This window comes from Anabrus simplex, chromosome 6 (genome assembly GCF_040414725.1).
Source record: "Anabrus simplex isolate iqAnaSimp1 chromosome 6, ASM4041472v1, whole genome shotgun sequence".
NCBI classification, from domain to species: Eukaryota; Metazoa; Arthropoda; class Insecta; order Orthoptera; family Tettigoniidae; genus Anabrus; species Anabrus simplex.
The window spans coordinates 93,924,140-93,939,032 of NC_090270.1; the positions used below are offsets into that span (position 1 = coordinate 93,924,140).

Below are 14,893 nucleotides of genomic sequence, written 5' to 3' on the forward strand. Positions count from 1 at the left end.
CGATATTGTACCAGCTGAATAACTTTTCTAGAGATCCATGTTGTATGTGTTATGTTTTTAATTTTTTAAATTTACAATTTGCTTTACGTCGCACCGACACAGATAGGTCTTACGGCGACGATAGGACAGAAAAGGGCTAGGAGTGGGAAGGAAGCGGCCGAGGCCTTACGTAAGGTACAGCCCCAGCATTTGCCTTATATGAAAATGGGAAACCATGGGAAACCACGGAAAACCATCTTCAGGGCTGCCGACAGTAGGATTTGAACCCATTGTCTCCCGAATACTGGATACTGGCCGCACTTAAGCAACTGCAGCTATCGAGCTCGGTCATGTCGTATGCGTGTTTCTGTATGATATGTTTCGTAACTTTTCTCTTCTGCAAAGAAGTGATAAAGGTGTATATTTCGCTCTAGAATTCCTTAAGTGGTAGTAATTTCCTTCGTTCTCTGTACATTGATATACGAATACTACACTCCGCAGCTATGCGCTTACAACTATTTGTAATTAGGTTATATAATTTTCGATACTGTTCACTTTCACTTTTACGCGTATGTTCACCTCTAGTAAACACAACTTCGTTAGCATCTGAGTTTGTCTCTAAAGTAGCTGCACAATTTTTAAGAGTAGACCGCCACGATATATTTCCAGTGCTCACTACACATTGTCTACGGGATTTAAAATTACAGCAGACTACGCATTGCACACCACGGTTGGTCACTGTTTTCACAAACTCCATGCCGGCACTAGTATGAAACACTGAAGAACGTCTACGTATACTGTTACACAGGGAATATCTACTGTTCAGTAGAACTGCCACACCAGCACCATACCGGCTGTGTTCGTAATACTGATCATCTGTACTGCCACACCAGTACCATATGGGCGTGTTTGTAAATTCAGAAATTAAAAGACGGCTTAATAAATTTATGATAGACTCAATCTTCCTTTTTACGAACGATTTATATGCCATAGTTAGAGCTTAGAGCCATGCGATCACTTTCACTGCGTGATTGATTTGTCATATTCATTTGCGGTATTGTAACCTGAATTTTTGCGGTACTGTAAGCTGCATATTTGCGGTTATGTCACGGTGTCCCACGGTTAGTTTTGCGCAAATGGTATGAACCCGGCAGTTCCTATTCATAAGTAACAGACGATTGCTTCCACCACCTTACCCAATCTCATTCGCCCTACAGTAATTCATTTCGTTATTAGCTCCTCAACAGCTAGTGGCTTTACGTCGCACCGACACAGATAGGTCTTATGGCGACGATGGGATAGGAAGGGCACCGTGGCCTTAATTAAGGCACAGCCCCAGCATTTGCCTGGTGTGAAAATGGGAAACCACGGAAAACCATCTTCAGGGCTGCCAACAGTGGGATTCGAACCCATTATCTCCCGGATGCAAGCTCACAGCCGCGCGCGCCTAACCGCACGGCCAACTCGCCCGGTGCTCCTCAATTGAAGATGATGCCAGGAAGGATATCCGGCTGTAAAAACATGCCATAAAATTCATCATTTTCTCGTGTTAGATTCCTTAGGAGAAAACGTGAATTCCGAAAAAACTGGCTGTGTGGTTTGCGTCATGTAGTTATCAGCTTGCATTCGGGAGATAATGTGTTCGAACTCCACTGTCGGCAGCCCTGAAGATGGTTTTTCGTGGTTTCCCATTTTCACCACAGGCAAATGCTGGAGCTGTACCTTAATGAAGACCACGGTGCCTTCCTTCCCACTCCTATCCCTTTCCTATCCCATCGCCGCCATAAGACCTATCTGTGTCGGTGCGACGTAAAGCAAAGTAAAAAAAAAAGGAGAGAAAAATCGTCACTAGGGGCGGACATACATGTATACTTCAAATAAACACGAAATGGCCAACATATTTTCCTGATTGGATTGAAGGAAATGAATATATGCACTTGAAATGAATGAAGGGACAAAATCAAGTGTTCCGCTACAACTCAAACGCTGACAGCTGGTGATCCAACGGACGTGGCGACTATATTTCACTTTCGTCCTTTCTACTCCAACGGTACTAGTTTCCCGAATCATAGGGAGTCTTTCATTTTTACGCCCTTTGTGGCTCTTTACTTTTCTTGGCCGATACCTTCATTCTTCAAGGGATCCGACCCCTGCCCTTTTCGTTTCTGACTGACGTTAGCAGGCTATGATGGTCTAGCTATATTTCGCCTTATAACAAAAACTACTATCATTCATGCACTATTTAGGCGGATAATTTCATCACATTAAATGTATTTGTAAAATATTAAAGCAGTAACTGATAATAAGATTTTTAACCGTCACTCAGTATGGAATGTGATGACTGACAGTAAATGAAAAATACAGCTGCCTCTGTGTATTCGTGGTAAAGTGTCGGCCTCTGGATCTCAACGTAGTGGGTTCAAACCGGGCAGAGATAGTCGGAATTTTCAAGGGAGGAAAAAAGTCCATTCGACACTCCATGTCGTACGATGTCGGCATGTAAAAGATCTTTGGTGTTTACCCGACAAAATTAATTAAAACTCAGCTATTGACGCCCAAGAGAGATTTTTACTCTGCCATCTAGTAAGCCTATAGTAAAACAGAACGTCGGAACTGACGAACAGACAAATAGAATGCGTCAAATTAAATCGTACACGGTACCTGTGACCATACGATTATGACGAAAGAAATATAGAAAGAATCCATTATATATCACAAACTTAAAATACTAAACATTTTGTATTTTTTAGATCATACAAGAATAAATTGAATTATTCTTCAATTCTACAAATATCCCTGCGGTTATGATTCTTTATCCATTCATACATTTCATGCTCTGGTTATGAATGTAAAATATCTGCAGGCCAAGCAAACGTTTACAAATATAGATCAATGAATTCTGTATTCCTTTTGGATTATGGCTTGCATTTCAACGAGAGAACATCATTTGAATATTTCAGTCAGTGATGAATGATTAGAGAAAGAGAGAGAGAGAGAGAGAGAGAGAGAGAGAGAGAGGAAAAAAGGTGTTTACAGGAAAAAGTAGCATGAATGACATACCACCTCATCAAGCGACGGTAGCGATGGTACTTATATTTTTGTCTGATATTTGTACTATCATGATTGATAATCTATTTTGTGTCGTGCTAATTCTGGACCAAATTAGCTGCTCGTATGATCCTTTTGAAGAAATTTCATGATAATCTGGTTACGTCACTTTTACTATGACAGTCTAGCTGATTGTAACCAAGTCTACTACTCTCTAGATTATCTTGATACGTCACTCGCTTACATGTAATGAACTGAATTCACAAAAAAAAAAATAAAAAATAAATAAATACGCAGTACATACGAACGCAACAAAAAGGGAACGCTATAGCTTATAAAGAGAAACTTTTCTCTAGCATAATAAGGTTGGTTGGATTTGAAAATAGTAACTATTTTCAAATTTGTCTTCCAGCTAATTAGTGAAACAACAGGTAGTTCCAGTGAAGTATAGTCCAACTTAGTATATTGTCTAGTGCTAGACAGTTATAAGCAAAATTCTGTGGCCAACAGAAATACTACGTCTACTCATCTACTCACGAGATGGGATATCGTAGAAATTTTCCAGTGTGCTCTTGAAGATATAGTAGTCTTTAATGAAAGAAGATACGGCTTCATTAAAACTTCAGCATGCGTACAACTGACGAGTGTCTGTTCAAAATGTTCTATTTCCACCTTAAGGAAGTTGTGGGAAAAGCGCAAGAAACGTAAAATAAAACACACATGAAATGTGCCCATGATCGTGTTTGGTACAACTTTTAAGGAATTACTTTGTTCTGATCTGGATTGCTCATATGATGATAAGATTTATTAAAAAATAAATCATCCGTCCTCCAGTGAGCGTAACCATAAAGGTCCGGAATACATAATTCATAGTATGTAATTCTAAAAATGAAATCACATCTTTTCTGGAAATTACGATTCAAAGTATAAATGAAACTGTATAATTTGCAGAGAAGATCTTATGACCTCTAATGAGATTTTCTCTATGTCGTAAAAATGAATTTTTAAATTTTGAAGGACCGGGCGAGTTGGCCGTGTGGTTAGGGGCGCGAAGCTATGAGCTCGCATCCGGGAAATAATGGGTTCGAACACCACTATCGGCATCCCTGAAGATGGTTTTCCGTGGTTTCCCATTTTCACACTAGGTAAATGCTGGGGCTGTCCCTTAATTAAGGCCACGGCCGCTTCCATCCCATTCCTTTCCCTTTCCTGACCCTTCGTCGCCAAAGACCTATCTGTGTCGGTGCGACGTAAAGCAAATAGAAAAAAAAAAGAAATTACCTCTCATCTTGATACTGAGGTGAGTATGATTTTGTAGCCATTTAATTTATCTCTTAATTTTGTAAACTTTCACTCCATCTAGTCACCTCCGTAGTAAAGGCTTAGCCTCTGTAACGTCGGGCCTTAAATCCACATAGGGTTTTAGTATTTTCATGTGAATTTCAAGGAGTGCAAGTATTCGCCTCCTAAGCTTTTGATTTTGGGCAAGTTACATTAACCTTCCGTTTTTACCAAAGGCCGAGTAGTAGGGCCTATGGGTACTTGTTGCCCCTGTTAAACTCAATTTCATTTTAAGGCAATTAAACTGTTGAGCCGTTAAGACAGTGAATACATTTGTTTTGTTAAATGTAGATTGTGCCTTTGATGGGTCTGGAACTTGTAATTTTGGAGAATTGTCTCCTAAAGTGTAAATTTTAGATCAAAGACGCAGAAAAATTGGCAGATCCGTCTCCTTGACTGTTGGTTGAAAGGAGCAATAGTGCTCATGTAAAATTTGTAATTAAGGAGCTTCAAGCTCAGGTTGTTAATTGATTATCAGTTGATTATTATGATTTTTCTAATATTGTTACCCAAGCTAACGAGCTAGACCTTCTACCTGATTTTGTTATTTGCTTAGCAAAGGGTAAAGTTAAAAAAAGGTAAAAGAAATGCATCTCATATTTTAAAGTTGTAAATTAATCTTCTGACTTTTCTCTATCCATCCATTCATGCCTGCACTTTCTTTCACCCCTGCGTCCCACAGAATCCTCGGAACAATTATTATTATTTCCACAATTGAGCTTGTAATTGTATTTTATAACGTTCAGATGAAATCAGTTATTGAGGGGGAGGTGGTGAGAAAGGAAAGTATACCGAAGTATGGAGGAAAAAGTCAAAAGGCATAATCAAGAAGAAAGTGAAGCATTCATACCGCTGCATTCAGCACAGAAGAATACAAATATTGCAACGAAAACAATCTCACCTTTTAATATCAATGCAAACAGAGCTTCCGCATGAGTTTTTAAAATAGGTCGAAACAATAACCTGAAAGTTGGATGAAATTAATTGGGATGAATATATGTGCTTGAACTCCATGTGAGATTTGTGCTGGACAAAGCGGAGGCGGGTCAGGTTCTTCTCCGGGTATTCCGGTTTTCCCTGTCATCTTTCATTCCAGCAACACTCTCCACTATCATTTCATTTTATCTGTCAGTCATTAATCATTGCGCCAGACGAGTGCGACAGGCTTCGGCAGCCGGCACAATTCCTATCCTCGCCGCAAGATTGGGGTTTCATTCATTCCATCTCTGATACGGTCATCGACTGGAAAATAGGTTGTAGGTTTTCATTTTTTCATATGTGCTTGAAGGCCTTCATTTTATAGCTGGTGTTTATTTACTATTCAGCGATTTACAGAAATGTAGAACTTACTAAGAAATGGTATATAAATTGCTTGTTCTTCCAAATTAATATCCTGGCTTGTTGCAGGCCCCTCTCGAAACGAATGATAGGATCTAACACCATCGCTTTATTCTCTTTCTTATTGGTGGCTATGGTGTCCATTCTCCTCGCTGAGTCGTCGGCAGAGACGCAGTGAACTTCTTCGTGCACCTTCAATCCACGCTGCCTCAGGCCTTGAGCAACTGAAGTTCTTACTCGATGGTGACGATTGTTCCACAGTAATTCGGTGCTCCTACAGAACCCGAGTACATGTCCAAGTGTTTCGGTCTCGTTGCAAACGTTTTGGCGGCAACAGAACCGACCTTACTGCATTTTTATAGCAGGAATTTGCTTTCGGGTGATTGGTGTACAAAACCACTCCTCTCCCTTTCTGGGGTAACTGAAATCATAACTGGAAAGATCGATCTCTCATTATTTCTCGCAGCTTTCTTCCATTGGTTTCAGGGGGAAGACTTTCTTTATTGCTGTTCAGTTTATGGAGTGCAATGTTCTGCTCATCGGAATATTTTCGTGCATGATGTAGCTGCACGTCCTTAATTGGGAGTAAGCGACTGAAGATATTATAGTACTGAATATTAGCCTCCCATTCGGCGCAGAGTAGTCCCATACCTCCGAATTTCTTTGGACTATATAACTTGGAGTTTGGTGTATCATCATTATTTCTTTAACCGAACTTCTTATAATTTTGTTCAGATCTTTAAGGAAAGTGCTCGATAACTGAGTTGGAGGTACGCACTGTAGTGTGTATATCAATCCTGGCCAAATAAATACATTGATAATTTTTAACTTTCTGTTCTGGTTTTAAAGTGTACTTTAACTAAATTGTTTAAAACAGAATTTAAGGTATTAATTTCTTTAGATCTGTCAAGAGATATTTCATTATTGAAATCAATTCGTAGATACTTGATTCGTTCATTATTAAAATGGTATTACTTGAAGATTGGTGATTTTTCCTGGAACCAGTTTTACCTTCTTTAGGACAATATATTTACTTGTTGTGGGTTAACATTTAGACCTATTTCTGTGAAGCTGCTTATGGCGAAATTAATTAAAAATTGTTGTATCTTCTTCGGTTCTCCTGATTATTGCTATATCATCAGCGAATGCGAAAGAAGACAATGGTGGGAATTCTTCAGGTAAAATGTATCCGTAATTATCTCTGACGTCTTGGTCGGTAAGATCATGTAATATTTTATTCATTGCCAAATTGAAAAGGAATGATGAAGTAGGGGAACCTTGTGCTACTCACCATTAATTTCTATAGGTTTGGATGTCTTAAAATCTGCTTCTACTTAAATACTGTTCTGCAAAAGGAAAGCTATAGTAAGTTTACGTAAATTGTCTGGAATGACGGACTGCTGAAGAGCCTGTCTGATGTGCTGATGTCGAATAGAATCAAAAGTTTTCGATATGTCGATGAAAATGACGCAACAATTCTTCCGGTAGCTCTTTGTATCTTAAAGGCAACCATTGACAAGAGAGGCGTTAATAAGGGTTACAGGTAGTGGCATAAATCAGCGATGAGATGGTATAAAGTGATGTGTGCACGTAGCTGAGCATCTAACACACGTTCTATGATTATCCTGATCACAGAATATATGGTAATAGGTGTCCTTTCCTTGATATAGTTTATTTCTCCCCCTTTGTGTATCAAAATCGTTCGACCCGTTTTAAGCTGTGAAGTTACATAAGAGAATTGCAGCATTGCGTTAATGAGCAACGTGAGAAGTCTAGTGGTTAAGATGTATTAAAACACGAACTGTTATACGATCGGAGTCAGGTGACGTGTCAACTTTTATGCCGTGAAGGACCTTATGTACGTAATTTTCACTAATGGTAATATCAGCTGGTAAGTCAGTATTTATTTATGTGTCTGAGAGAGGCGTATTGTTGTTGTCGACACCCAATGTACTCTATTTCCAAAATATTCTGTTATTCTTGGCATTGAAATTTTGCAATGTTGACGCTTGTTAATTTTTTTCCATTATTTTACGGGCAACTTTTCGCCTTTGGTTACAAAACTGGTATTGAGCTACTTCTTAACATAACGTTCTTGATTTTCCTCGTTGTCTGTTAGACCCTCGTTTTGGATTACTAGATATTTTATGATCATATTTATGATTATTTTGCAGCTTTCTAGTTTTAAAGTATTTGACTGCAGGGTGTTGAGGACCAGGCAGTTCAGTTACTTGGTCGGCGAAAAACTGTAAAATGTTTGATGCCAGGGCTTCTAACTTATCAACATTCCCAGTCTGCATAATACTAGAGATATTGTTTTCCCCCTCCTGCATTACAGTAGCATTTTCGTTTGGAATATCTTCGACTATTGGATTACTCTGTATTGGTTCTACGCGTCCATCATCGTTTATAATCTCAGCGATTTGGATTATGGAATTAGAATTACATCGGGTTGTGTTGTTGATGGCATATTGCTTAGATATTTTATTTCTCCTGCTTTCGGGGTGAGGAGCTTTACCAACGTGAATGTTAACACCTAACAATGATTTACATAGCTTAGCACAAATAGGGCACAGTAATACTAGGTCAGACTGTGTATCATTAGTACTGGACATTCTTTATCAAATCTATGCCCGACGATGAAATGAAGATTTTTAACCAAAAATGTAGCCCCACTAATTGATTTAGAATGGTCGTAGTTGTATTCAGATCTGTTTATAATTTTAGTGCCTGAGTGATGACATACTTATGGACATAAAACGAAGCATTCCAAGATGACCTAACCTAATACAAACGTTGACTGTACATATTAGATGATGTGACAGACTAATGATAAGAGCTGTAAGTGCAACGGGTTCGAGTTCCGCAAGATGGTGACCCTGTCACACTTAATCGTCGTATCTCTCTGGAAAACAGTGAGCAGTATAATGTATCATCAATGCTCGGTATTAAAGAACAAGATGGCTGCAGCCTTTCACACCAACTCGAATCTATAGTTTTTACAATATGTCACAGAAAATCAACACAAGCACTAAAGACAACATCGTCACTCACGCAAAACCCATTATTATGCTACAAGGTAAGCTACCGTATCTATGAAAACACCTATTTGGTGAGAATGCATTTGTTGTTTCATGCTGTGTGAAGTCGTGTGGTTGATATCTGTCATGGCCTATTGTGGAAAATGTGAACATTTGAATTATGCACGAAATCTGTTAAAATACATTTAAACTAAGTGTTCAGCAGCTCATGCGTGCGAAAAAAGGAGCCACCACTGATTCTAGAAGAATATTGTTACTCTCTTTCCAGCTATCAGACGATCGATGGCGCCCAGATTATGGTCCATGTGAGTTCCGCCCGCGATGGGGTGCCAGTATGGTTGGAGCTCGCAGTTTCCTCATCGCCTACAACATCAATCTCATCTCAACCAAAGAGCAGGCACACCGGTAAGTCTATCTACGACGTTTCACGATTACAACCAGGTAATTTGAGGGGTGGGAGCGGACCTCAGCCTCAAATAATATTAAAACCCGAACGCTCCGAGTTTTGATTTACTTTCATCATCATTCAAGCGAGTCAGGTTGACCCGACTACAGAAATGTTACATTTTGCCACTCATTATTGAAAACTTATTTCCACCACATCTTGGCAGTTGGAATATTACTGATGTAATTGCATGGATTTGCAGAAATGGCAGGGAATTAATGGAAGAAAATGTCACTAACTTTATTAGAATAAAAGTGTCCATATTAATACATTCAATTTCACATACAATTACATTAACAACAGCAAAGATTGAGAGAGAGAAAATGCTCTGGAGATATCTGCCTTTAGTCAAGGGTTACCACGAGAAGCAGCCCAATATTTCATTTAAAAATAAAGCAATGAAACGTGACATCTTGGTTAATTATAAATGAGAAATCTGAAGGCAGCTGCCCCGCGTATGAAATGCTTTATTTTATTTTTCAATAGTAATCTCTTGTCCTCATACCGAGGTGGCGCAGCTATTTTTAGGCACACTCCCATTGGAGGTGAACAGCATGTTCAATTTCAACCATATACCAACCCTTCTACCATTCTTAAATTTCTGGCAGTACCGCGAATCGAACCCGAACCCCCAAGGACGGCGGCTAATAACACTAACCGTTAAGATACGTAGGCGGACTCATTTTTCAATGAAACCATACAAGTGATGGAGTACAATTTACAGAGTGTCCCTTAACACACTTAAGGATATTTTTTGTTCTTTGGATGAATTTAATGCGTGTGAAAAATGATTGATAATTTTGAAACTGTTCCGGGATCACCAGACAACATTCCTATGACTTCTCAATTTTCCACAGTGTATCGTTTCAGTTACATGAAGCAAGGTGAATAGCATCCTTTTTATTCATCATCAACCTCTTTGTCATGCGAGCTGTTTCTTTAACTGTTATTGTTGGGTCGATTATTGAGCTTTCTTTCTGCTTTCTGTCAATAAGTTGTTATTGTCAACGCGATTAGTAGAGCAATCAGATGATAAACGCTTAAAATCTACAACATTTCTTCAGACACTCATCAATAGTATTCCTGACCCTATGGTGTTTATCGTTCCTAGGAGGTTCTCCTATGCGACGGAAGCTGAGTACGTGAAGGAAGGTTCATTCTCGTGCAATGGCGGTACGGACATCTTGACTCCTGCCATGGATACAGTAGATTGGAATGGCATTACAGTTAATCATTATAGTGTTCGTCCCTTGTGAAGAGGGAAGGTTTCCCTTTTTTTGTGGAAATCCAGGAATTTGATTTCACCCAGTCAAAGAAATGTGATAATCCCTTCCACGGTGCGGCAGGTTTCTCCACGTCTCTTATTGTTGATCTTGTAACATCTTCCCGAGTCTTCACATATTAGGTTGTCGTTCTTTTTTTCCTCTTTTGTAATTTGCTTTACGTCGCACCGACACATATATTTCTTATGGCAATGATGGGATAGGAAAGGCATAGGAGTGGAAAGGAAACGGCCGTGGCCTTAATTAAGGAACAGTCCCAGCATTTGCCTGATATGAAAATGGGAAACCACGGAAAACCATTTTCAGGGCTGGCGAAAGTGGGGTTCGAACCCACTACCTCCCGGATGCAAGCTCATAGCGGCGCGCCCCTAACCGCACGGCCAACTCGTCCGGTATTTGTTCTTGTCATTTCTTCTTGGAAGTTTCTTGTTCGATTCAGTAGTTGATCAGGAGTAGAACTAAGCCGATTGCAGAGGTTGAAGTCTTGACGATGTTTCGTAATTCCCAAACCATGAAATGTCCGAGAAGAGTGGAGCACAGAGTCTGTGATATCTGCTGGGAGACCTATTGTTTCCTTGACAGCTCTTCTGATTACTTTATTAACATCAGTTAGGAATTCGCTTTCAATTTCGAAAGAGGGGCGCACTGCAAAAGATGGACCAAGGTGGGCAAGTTGTACTTACTTAATATTTTAATTTTTTGGTGAGGTTCAAGCAGGTTTCAGTACACAAGCTTATTATTTCGTTAACAGAAAATAATTATGTGTGATTCCTTAGTACTTGATTTTATTTAAATCAGTGATTGAGCGTATCTGAATTCCGCGTATGGTCCTTTTAACATTACTCCTTAATTTACCTTGTTCTACAGCCATAATATTAGATTTAGCTGCATTTAACCTGTTCAGTCCCAAGTTTCTTTCAGCCTTATGCATGCCCCATACCAGATTTTTCTGGACTTTTCGACAGTGGTTGTAATAGGCCATGAATACTTTGTATTTACACGGCTACTGAAAAGTCATTGAACGACAATATTAGCAATAGTCTTCTCCTAACACTTTTCCAAAAACATGAAAAAACTTGGCGTGATAAATGTTGCCAGCTTGTTTCACTGAAACTTATCTCCACTATATTCATAAAAAAATCAGACTCATCATCATTGCCTAAAATTTCTAAAATATAATCTTTCGTTAACTTATGCTTTCTTTACACTCCCGTGCACCCATCTCAGAAGACAGTTGTGAAGGAAAAAGACAAGGCACATAATTATCCTAAAAAAAACGGTAAGGCGATTTATGAATCGTCCGTCGTCTGAATAAAGTATGTGAACAGCGTTGGACTGAACTCGGAAGTGAACAAGAGCGCATTGCTTTAAATCCGAATTAACTCGTGTTTGGGACAGCGGGAGAAATTTTGACATCCGAGTTAACTCGGGCATGGGATGGGAAAGGTTAATGTGAGATCAACTTGATTTAAGAAATGATTAGTTGTTTAAATTATTACAGTAACAAACTCTACATCTTTCGACACTAAAGTGTTGTCATCCGCTTAGCCTAGTACAGCCACATTGTCGAGATCTTGTACACGTTTATAACTAAACTGGGAACGGTGTTCATTATGATTAAATTAGACAATGTATCGCCATACAAAAGGCGCGACAGTGATAAATCTTGTGTCATTCCCCTGCAAATTTGATTGTATTTAATTTGCGTGGTTGCATATATTTCTGCATGGTACGGCCAAACTTTCAGAACACCTTACTTATACACTTATGGACATGGGTCCTTGTTATAGCTCATTTTCTATAATTTTACATAATACATTAATCATGGGAAACGCACAGGAACAGGAAGTACAAGCATACCGCATTATTTTTTCTCTTACACATGTTAAGAAGAAAGCCGAACTTTCCAGTGTCGATTGACTTCAATGTAATGTAAGAGCTTTTCAGTCTGTCAGACACACAAGTTCAACATAATATGTAACAATATAACATACCTGTATAAAGTACACACTATTAAAGAAAGACTGTTTTATTAAAGGACCGAGCGAGTTGGCCGTGCTGTTAGGGGCGCGCAGCTGTGAGCCAGCATTCGGGAGATGAAATGGCGGATGGATTTTAGTGCCGGGAGTGTCCGAGGATATGTTCGGCTCGCCAGGTGCAGGTATTTTGATTTGACACCCCTAGGCGACCTGCGGGTCGTGATGAAATGATGATGAAGACGACACATACACCCAGCCCCCGTGCCAGCGAAATAAACCAATGATGGTTAAAATTCCCGACCCTGCCCGAAATCGAACCCGGGACCCCTGTCACAAAACGCCAGCACGCTAACCATTCAGCCATGGAGCCGGACATTCGGGAGATAATGGGTTTGAAACCCATTGCTGGCAGTCCCGAAGATGGTTTTCCGTTGTTTCCTGTATAACTCTCTAGTAAGACCCCAACTAGAGTATGATTGCAGTGTATGGGACCCTCACCAGGATTACTTGATTCAAGAAAAGCAGCTCGATTTGTTCTGGGTGATTTCCGACAAAAGAGTAGTGTTACAAAAATGTTGCAAAGTTTGGGTTGGGAAGACTTGGGAGAAAGAAGACGAGCTGCTCGATTAAGTGGTATGTTCCGAGCTGTCAGCGGAGAGATGGCGTGGAATGACATCAGTAGACGAATAGGTCTGAGTGGCGTCTTTAAAAGTAGGAAAGATCACAAAATGAAGATAAAGTTGGAATTCAAGAGGGCAAATTGGGGGCAAATATTCATTTATAGGAAGGGGAGTTACGGATTGGAATAACTTACCAAGGGAGACATTCAATAAATTTCCAATTTCTTTGAAATCATTTAAGAAAAAGCTAGGTAAACAACAGATAGGGAATCTGTCACCTGGGCGACTGCCCTAAATGCAGATCAGTATTGATTGATTGATTGATTGATTGATTAATTGATTGATTTGACTTCCACGCAGACGAATGCTGTAGCTCTACCTTATTACGGCCACGGCCACTTCCTTCCCACTCCTAGCCCTTTCTTATCACATCGTCGCCATAAGACCAACTTGTGGTGGAAAGTTGAAAGTTGAAACAATGTATTAAAGGCAACGGACTACACTTTAGCAGCTTAGATAGGCACAGAAAAATTTCAATATGATAGTACGGTGATGGTTATTTGTTAATATTTGTTAATATTTGTTCATATTGCCCCCGAAATCTCAATCTTTGACAAGTTTATGCAACGTTAACAATATTGTACAGATATACGCATGATTTAAAGTGATGTGATAGAATCTGACGATGTTCTTGTAGAACGAAACATATCGCTTTATGTACACTGAGTTTCTCTCATCGGCTGGCTGGCAGGCGCGCCCAGCATATCTGCCTGCCGTTGACTCATCACTGCCCGCTCCGCGGCATTGCAATAAAGACAGCACTTCGCTCACTTTGTCCGCGCATGCCATGAGATAACAATTAAAATTAAGGAAATTAGTAATTATGCTTATGACAGGAGATGTTGGAAATATTTCTGTACCCCGCCATGCTGAGCTCTTGTAAACCCCGGTGACCAAGTCGTCTTAGCGATTTTGTAGGCATATTTTCTAAACTTTCTGAGATTTCATTTACTTCTTCCTCGTTAAGTACCGGTTCACGTTTTTCAACATTTCACTTCTTATCGAGTAAAGAACCAATTCTTCTCAATTTGTTTTTTTTTCCTAGTGGCTTTACGTCGCCTCAATTTGTGTAGGAGTTTCCGCACGGTCTCTCTACTGTATGTGGAGAGCGTATACCTGGAAATCGTGTTACAAAAAACAGTAATCGCCTAACGACTTTCCCGCAAGAATTTCTTTTCAGACAATTATCCTCTACCGTGTACACACGTGGAGGCATTATGAGAATTAAATCCCGAAGTAAAAAAAAGAAATGGCGTATGGCTTTTAGTGCCGGGAGTGTCCGAGGACAAGTTCGGCTCGCCAGATGCAGGTCTTTTGATTTGACATCCGTAGGTGACCTGCGCGTCGTGATAAGGATGAAATCATGATGAAGACGACACATACATCCAGCCCGCGTGCCAGCGAAATTAACCAATTATGGTTAAAATTCCCAACCCTGCCGGGAATCGAACCCGGGACCACTGTGGCCAAAGGCCAGCACGCTAACCGTTTAGCCATGGAGCCATATCCCGAAGTAATACTCCATAACTCGAGAACAGTTGGAACTGCAGATCAACACTCAATACACGTTCTAAGCACGGACATGAACTACGAAGTGCGGGCATTCCCGTACTGTCCCTTCGCTGCGTAACGGAAGGTGATGAGTCAACGGGAGGCATATAATCTGGGCGCGCCTGTCAGCCAACCGATGAGAGAATCTCACTGTAATAGTGTGTAGCTTTTACAGATATGTTATAATGTTAGACATTAAATTGAACTT

At 39.9% G+C, this 14,893-nt stretch overlaps 1 protein-coding gene across 1 annotated transcript in view; it reads left to right on the forward strand.

Annotated features, from left to right (window-relative positions):
- The window catches only part of LOC136875479 (formimidoyltransferase-cyclodeaminase), a 209,270-nt gene that overhangs the window by 70,357 nt on the left and 124,020 nt on the right, over positions 1-14,893 (forward strand). The window contains exon 4 of the mRNA XM_067149026.2: positions 9,016-9,152. Coding sequence (XP_067005127.2) covers positions 9,016-9,152 — 137 coding nt within the window. The remainder of the gene's footprint in view (positions 1-9,015; positions 9,153-14,893) is intronic.